This window comes from Monopterus albus, unplaced genomic scaffold, assembly GCF_001952655.1.
Source record: "Monopterus albus unplaced genomic scaffold, M_albus_1.0 scaffold127.1, whole genome shotgun sequence".
In the NCBI taxonomy this organism is placed as follows: Eukaryota; Metazoa; Chordata; class Actinopteri; order Synbranchiformes; family Synbranchidae; genus Monopterus; species Monopterus albus.
Window position 1 is genome coordinate 2,424,028 of NW_018128007.1, and position 8,483 is coordinate 2,432,510.

The 8,483-nt window shown below is 41.7% G+C and overlaps 1 protein-coding gene across 1 annotated transcript in view; it reads right to left on the bottom strand.

Moving 5' to 3' along the window:
* The window catches only part of fhod3b (formin homology 2 domain containing 3b), a 16,139-nt gene that overhangs the window by 929 nt on the left and 6,727 nt on the right, over window positions 1-8,483 (bottom strand). The window contains exons 2-4 of the mRNA XM_020612694.1: window positions 7,103-7,209; window positions 928-992; window positions 574-638 (exon numbers count right to left, since the gene is read on the bottom strand). Coding sequence (XP_020468350.1) covers window positions 574-638; window positions 928-992; window positions 7,103-7,209 — 237 coding nt within the window. The remainder of the gene's footprint in view (window positions 1-573; window positions 639-927; window positions 993-7,102; window positions 7,210-8,483) is intronic.

Genomic DNA, 8,483 nt, shown 5'->3' on the forward strand with positions numbered 1-8,483 from the left:
GCAGGAAGGACAAATAACTAAAGACAGTTATCAGACATAATTCTTAGATCATAGTGATTTTACTGAAATGAAAAATGTCTGGGTTAACTTTACTATTTCGCTAGAGAAAACGACCAAAATTAAAATCTGACAATTTATAACCTAATAGCTTTTGCAGATCCACAGTTTTTAAACTTTCCTGTGTGTTTTTGTGTGAGAATGTGTCATCTTCCACTTTCTGCTACAGACAACTACAGTATATAGTGCTTTAGTTAAATCACCTATGCGTCTACAGCAAATTACTTCACAGCAGTTTGTGTTCATTTCTTCCATTATGCCCCAGGGCGCAAAATAACTAACACCTATTTATCAGTTGCATCTCTGCCAGAATGATGCAGGTAAAGAAAGCCTACAAGAGGAATCCATGCCAACATTTGGGTATATACCATCATAAAATATGGATGCCACAACAGAAGTGAAGCCACAGCGACTGAATCAGACCCTGGGGGCTGGTTGCACTTGCCTGTTTCACTCAGCTCAGTTAGTTCCCTCTCACAGCGACTGAATCAGCCCCTGGGGGCTGGTTGCACTTACCTGTGTTTCACTCAGCTCAGTTAGTTCCCTCACATTAATCAAAGACACCAGGAGACCCAATAAAACTAAGTGACAGAACACGGTAACCATGAAAACATAAAATGTTTTCAGTCTCCGCTCCGTGCCAGCACTCTGTTTTCAGAGTGTCGTAGAAATGCTGTTAATCCTCGCTAAAATTAGGATTCTCAGCGACTCGCCAAGGCTCCCACCGTGCAAGTTCAACGAGGACCTCAATAAAATAACCTACTGGTAATGGAGGTAATTAAAGCTCATGACTCAGTGGTAATAAAGACCAAGAAAGACCAACTTACTCTCATAAAGTGAGATGTGACAAATGTGCAGTTTAGTACTCACCAATGCAGGCGTGGACTCGGACTGATAGCTGTGTTCGAAGAATGATGCTGTGTTTCTTTCCTCTCCTGTGAAAAAAAAGATAAACGGAGAGAAAGACCAATGTTATGTGGATATTAGGACCACTGAGACCATTTCAATGTGTGTGTACATGACCTTCTGTGTGTTACGCAGACAGCTGTATCACGATAACGAAACGTCTCTCTGAATCTAAGGCAGCCATCAATATGCCAGAAGCAGAGAAGTGCTGACAAAATGTATTGCTTAATGGCTAACATGCAAAGGTACAAAATGATCTTCAAGCTAAATTCTTTTTCAACAAATGGTACCGTTCGGTCTTATCTAAGCCCTTCTGATGTCTGCCATTTGAGCACAACTGGGAACATGAAGGATGGGAGTAATACGAAGGTCAGCTCCACCCCCTGTCTTAATGGAGATGTGCCGAGACCCTATCACTATCCTGTCAACTTCATACAATGTGTGAATGACAATCCACAACAAAGACGACAACAATGCACCCCAGTTCTATTCAATTGTCAAAGTGAATGCGGGAGCGGTGTGGCTGGCAGTCCTACAAAGGGTATTTTGCCTCTTAAGAAGCCCACTCTCTAAATTGTATATAAAGTCTGAGGTAACATTTGTAGAATGGCAATATTCTACATTTTTTTAGGATTAACAGGGATGAAAAGACTAAAACCAACAATGCGTTAGTCCATCTCTCAGCCTTAGGATGCAGGATTGACTCACCTAATGCCACACTGAGGCTGAACATTACTAAAGAATTAGTTGCCATCCCAATTAATTTGATAGAGAAAGCACATTCCAATCCCATGGTGTTTTATTTGCGTTAGGAGCCACTTTGTAGTTAAGATTTAGACAGACTGTGCCTTTAACCTCCTGACTAACTAAAGCAGCATACAAACAAACACAGTAGACAACTGTAGACAAGAGCACAGCAGGTAGAGTTGTGCAACACCCCCTTCCTAATTTGCTTCTCTCACAAATGGGCTTTGATGCCACCGTCACAGTGGCTGTGTGATTGTCCAGGCTGGCACGGTGCCAGCAGCAGACCATCACTCTTAGTAGCGATCAGACAGCAATGGCTCTGATGAAGAGAGAAGTCCATCAACGCAGAAGGCAGATTATACAGCTGTGTTCCCAATGCACAACAGCATTACTAGTTTACTGCACAAGTGTTCCACACACCCAGTCACCCAGTGGGTGGCTGTGCTGACATGCACACCAAGTAGATTACATGGCAAAGGAAGTCTGTATATGCTCACTGTTTATAAAATATAATATCCAGCCACAAGCAGAGGCGACACAGACGCAACATCTGTCAACATGGACCTTCACTGGTGAGATGAGACGGCAACGAGGAACTTAATCCCCTCTGATGCCGTTGAGGCAAATGGGTAACCAGAGCCATTTTGTCACGAACATCTGCTTTCTCTCTGCTTCGCTGCAACAGTATCCCTGTGCTTAACCGAGACCTGAGGCTACACAGGCCAACATGCTCATTATCAAATTAAACAAACGTGCATAGAATATAAGTGAGCCCCCCCACCACCACCACACACAAACAATTAAACATGAAAATTGGACAGACAGTGCTGCAGGCCTGTGAAGGGTGTAGCCTAGTGTTAACAGAAGTAACCATAACCTTAAAGAGTGCCAGCCAAATAACACATTGGCTACATGATGGGATATTATATTTGCTGAATTCCTTAGTTCTTGTTTGGTCTAATCTGTGTCTGCTCTGGCCTCATACTGTATAATCAACTTAAGCCACACTCCTATTAAATCTGATTCATCATGTGAAACACCATACTTCTGTTTAAACCTCTGTTGCTACCATTTAGACTGCAGTGACTACTTTTAATAATCTAATAAAATAAATAAGCTTGACCATTACCTAAAACATTAGTTTCTTACCTACTGTATGTCTTGCTTCCTGACTATTAGCTTTAATGGCAGCTGTGGAAACTTAAGAACTGTACCTGCCAACTGTGTATCCTACATTATTATGTCCTCTGTTCATCTCCATTCTCTTGTCACTGCTCTGTTGTACAAGACCACCGTAAAGCTCTGCCTTAATCCTAATACTCAGAGGAGCAGCAGTGGCTGGACCAGTGGATGCCTTCCAGCTCTCCATGCTCTCTGGCTGTATCTAAGGCAGAATTACTGGCTCTGTTCTTAAACCAACACAAAATGTGCACCCACAGAATTTGAATGCACACACACCTGGAATAGAGTAAAGCCAGCATTTCCCCTCAAAAATCCAATTAATGCCAGACCAGAAGGCCCCATAGAGGCCTACTGACTCAGCACTTCTAGGTGAACCAGCAGTGCCCAAGTGAGCCAGGTGGGGTAAAGAAGCTAAAGAATGAGGCTCGGCCCATAGGTTTATTTCCCTCAGAGGGGCTGCTCCACTAACCACTGGCCAGGTCACACACTCAAACACACACACACAATGAACAATCACCAAGCTGTTCTGTTCATAATACCTTTAAACTGCTCTGCAAACACAAAGCGGACAGTCGGTGTCGTATGTATTTCCCTCCTTGAAGTATAAGCAGTACTGTGGCTGACAATTCCTCTGGTTCTTTTCAAATGCACTTTTCCCTTAGATGAAAAATCTTGTGTGCTGTGAGTCTGCGGTACGATGTCCAAGTGGGTCGGAAAAATGAAAAATAATGAAAGTGGAGCTGACCTAAGAGAAATAAAAGGCTATTATGAGAAACTCTCAATATATGAGACTTAAAGAGTAATAACGGTGGGATTATAACACCCATAACTTCTAACGTGTTGTCGAACACATCAAGAACGCTCACTAAATCCAAGAAAGGCATATTCAGCATGAAACTGTTAGCTTTTGATGTGCATTATTTGTACCAGGGCAGTGAAATGCTAAGAAGAGTCTTCTTCAGCGCTGTGTCAGCTTCACATTTCACATGCTGAATCAATTATGCAGTCAATAATAGCACTTCATGTCATCTCCTAAAGACAAGCCAAGGAATATGCACTTGAAGGCTTACTTTACTAATCATCTGCCAATCAATGTCACATATTTAACTAAAAACAAAACCACGGGCAACACACAACTCCACACATGAATTCAATACGTTTCCTACTACATCAGAACCAAGTTCCCTTGAAAACTTAAGACAGGCTCCAGCTCTTCAATCTATGTAATCCATAAAAATATTCAACGGCTATAAACATCTGTAAGCACATTCCATCTGATCCTAACTATGGGCCCCCGCATACTTCATCTCAGCTCATGGCTACAAATGCAGGAAATTGTGTGCATGGGGTCAATCAGTCTATCACGGCTACAAACCTGGATGGCACACTGACTACCCAAAGCCGTGCAGATATATCTGAGCTCATGCCTGGGCACTACGGTCAGTTTATGACTAGATCAGTGATGGGACAGGGGATTTATGAGTCACAATCTCCTATAGCTGAGCTTCATAACACGGCGTGGAAATCATTATGGGCCTTAAGCTCCTGTGACGGGGGTATCTCCTGGCTCTGCAGCGCTCTGTCAGAGGATCACAATATAATCTCATTGTAAAGACACCTGGCATTAATATCAATTACACATGGATTCAAAGGCCAGTGATTAGGAGAGTTTAGGAACTGAGGCAATACTGTAAAAAAAGGTTTTATTTTCTTTCCAAAGAAAAATCTGAACTCAAAAATAATGAAAGCACCATTTTGAAGCTTCATAAATGGAGTTAGAACAGGAATGTTACTTGTAGGACTCCAACAATACCAAAACCTCACTGTACCACATTGCCACAATAAAATGTCCACAATATCTTATTTGTCTTAATATTAAAAACTGAAGGAAAAAAGTTGAAGGAAATACCCTTTACTAAATAATACATCAGCTGTTTTTGTATGGCTTTCTTTTTAATTTAAAGTGCTCCTGCTTTCCTTCTTTATTAAAATACAAGTAGCCAGTTACACAGTCATGACTTAAGCATATGCACAAAACTAATGAATTGTCATTGGCATTGGATGACTAAACTGTTTGTAAAACGGCAAAACAAAAACTAAAATGCAGCAGTCAGTAGCAGTCCTTTAATGAAATATCATTGCTGCAACAAGTGGAACCTGAGTGTTTTATTACCCCCTACAGGTTTACCTTTCTGTTTGGTGGCCGGGATCTCGTACTGGACCAGTCGAAGCTGCCCCAACCAGCAGGTGCAGTAATGAGCAAATTGCTGCTTGGCACACCAGAAGAAGGAGACAATGCCAAAATAAACTTGGAAAAGCCGCATAAAAGTGAGATTTGTGCTTTACTTGAGGTGTTTTTCAGACACGTGGTCTACTAAGACATCAACTTGTGAAGTTCAGGGAAAAAAAATCACTGGGAAGTACATAAATTCTCTCTCTGCTGTATGTTGAATGTTTAAGAGTTGGAGACTGTGGCTGACAGACCTCATGTAGTAAAAGGAGAGTGAAAACAAAAATAAAATGGAACAAGTAAAGGTGAAATGCCTCATCAGATCTTTTATTAGTCCACCTAACAAATCAACATGCAGCAAGCAGAACTGCCCTATTTATACAAAATAATTGGCTAACCACCTACAGCTCAAACCTCTTCAGACAAGACTGTGTGGGTTTAATGATACACATCCACGCCAGCCTGTGCCAGCTGGCACAGCTCAGGCCCTGGCAGGCTCACTCTTCAACAAGAGAAGAAGTGGACCACTTTAACCCTGCAGCTCTCAATAGCCTCCCATAAGCTCCTAACAATCTCAGATGGAACCGGGAACGGACTTACTGTCCAATAGAAACACCAAAGCCAGAGAGCAGCTTATGAATTCCCAACAAATAAATCCGTACGTCTGTGGTCACACCGACCAGGAATTCTCATGCCAACCTTTGGTTTGTGATCTTCTAAAGTGGGTGGCAGATGAACGATATATCAACATACTCCACAGTACATGAAAAAACATATGGAGTCAATAAAGTCACTGGCAAAAGAAAAGAGTGTGAAACAGAAATCAAACTAATGCAATTTTAAACCTTTCTCTTCTTCATCCAGGTTTAGGAGTTATGTCAACGCAAAGCCTCATTTAACTACACATTAAACAATACGGCTAAATTATAGGCTGAAAGCTGTGCTGGCAGGGCGGGTGTACACCTTGTAAGAGGAATAAGGTGACGCCACTGCTGCCACTCGGCCAGGTGGGTCAAGAATTTTAAGGGACATGAATGGATCAGTGCCATGGAAACTATGACACTTTAAGTTTGCTACAAAAAGGGCACTAGTACCATGTAAGAATTGATATTAAAAAAAAAAAGTAAATCAAATTATGACTACATATTATACAACTACATCAACGTCATCATGTGCTTTAAGACATCTAAAAAATCTAATTCAGTAACAACAGCGACTGAATCCTGGTTCAGTGAGACTGTAAAGACATTTAATGACTGATCCACAGAGGTATTAATGAGGATAATAACGCTGATATTCAACTTAAAGAGTCTTTTTCCTCTCAAATGTCAAAGTGCTGAAAGACATCTGAGACTAGAGGTCCCTCAGGTGGGGTACAGCCTGTCCACACAATCGCAGGAGAGCTCGATCAACTAAAGCCCAGGAAAGGGAATATTTCCCTCATGCATCTTGGAACGAGTATCACTAGGATTCAAAACGCTGTAATAGAACTAAATTAGGCACAGGAATACAGCACACAGGAATCTTAATGTGCCCACACAGCCAACCTGAACACACACTTATCACCTGAATCTCTCTCTGCCTGGCTCTCCTCTCAAAAACCAGTAATCACATCATTGTCTGACTGACTCAAACTACCAAATCACTTACTCTTAAATATAGTTTTATTTGTGGTTTGACCACAAAAACATGAACAACCTCTTCCTGGACAATCAGAGCCTGGCAAGTAACATACAACACATTATCCACCTGCAGTGTCAGTCGCTCTTGTGCCTTTTGAAGTGCAAGGAATATGGTCCACTGAATGACCAACATTTTAAAGAGGATTCTAAGTTTATTTCATGTTTTAACTTTTAGTGCAATAAGAGAGCATTTTTCTTTTCAGCACATTGTGAACAGGCAGTTGTTTGCTTTTAATATTTGGTGATAGAAAAGGCTCAGAGACAGACAGTAGCATTCATGATTGTTCCAGTATCTTACCCTCCTTCCTCCTGAAATCCCTCCAGGTCATCTCTCTGCTCTGCCAGGGTAGATTCCAGGTCCAGGTAGCTTCCATTATGGGACAGCTGAAGGGCACAGTCGTCAGGCTATACAGAGAGGACATAGTTAAACACTGATAAGTCTTCAGTGCTTGCAAGATTTTATCATTGACACTTAACATGTAAAAAGTACTTAACAATAAGCGGTAGATGTTTATACTGGATCCATTAAAGCTGGAAAGCCTTTGGTGCTTCTGTTAAACAGAAGAATGACTGCGTCTTTGTTTCAAACACATTATAGAGTTTATAGTATAGTTCATCACTTACCATTTTACTTTAGCTATGGATGGATACAAAACATAACATATATTTTTATACAATAGGTCAATGGCCACTGGTATCTTAGAATTTATGTCAAGTTATCTGCAGTGGACCAATGTGGTGCCTCTTATCTCTCTCTGTCTGCAGTGGTGGATCTAGAAAATTTTGAATGGGTTGGCCAGGCTAGGGCACAGACAGAGTGGTGGTACATTTGAAATACATGTCAAAAGTAAATAAAACCTCTAGTTCTATGAATTAATGCATTATTAGGAATAAACCAGTTTTTTTTTGTGTAAAAATGAGACACGGTCCTTTACTTAGCTAACTATGGCTGCACTCCTTATTTACTCCCAAGGTTAGGGTTATTTTGACTCTGGCAGACCAGAGTACCAGCCACCCCTGGTGCCACGCCCTGGATCCGCCCTTGCCTGTCTGATAAACTATCATGACACAAGGGGATTTTGCAGAGAACATATGACTTGTCTGGTCTTGAATGATTGTCATCGGCTCACTGTTGTCAAGGAGACGAGGAGCGAAGAGTGTCTGTCCCCTTGTCTGGTCGACCTCTAAATTGGAGATATTAACCTATTTATATTCTGAGTCTGTCAGCTCTGTGGGACAGCAGCTCCAACAGTGAGGCAGAGGACAGGAAAATAAACACCATTATATGTGCACATATATAACTGGAGAGACCTGCACCACTGTGCTCCATCAACAATCACCATGTCTAAAACAACAACATAATGCACAGCCCACAAATAAACCAAACTCAATAAATGGGGCTTCCCTTCTTGTCAGCCCACTTTGAGGTCTCTGTAGGGCAGCAAATAACTATAATACACTTGTTTTTAAAATAGTCCATTTTTACCCACATGACAGTAACATAACTGGTACAGCTCGCAGCTCCGCTCCCTAAAGCAGGCATCACGAAAAATGGAAAGGAGGTGGCGCTCCACTAAGTCAGAAGAGTTTTTCATAGCCCCCATGATGCTCCGAGTTTCTTTCCCCTCCCCTCCTGCTCTCCTCTCCTCTCCTCTCTCTCCCTATGCTTCTATATGCCA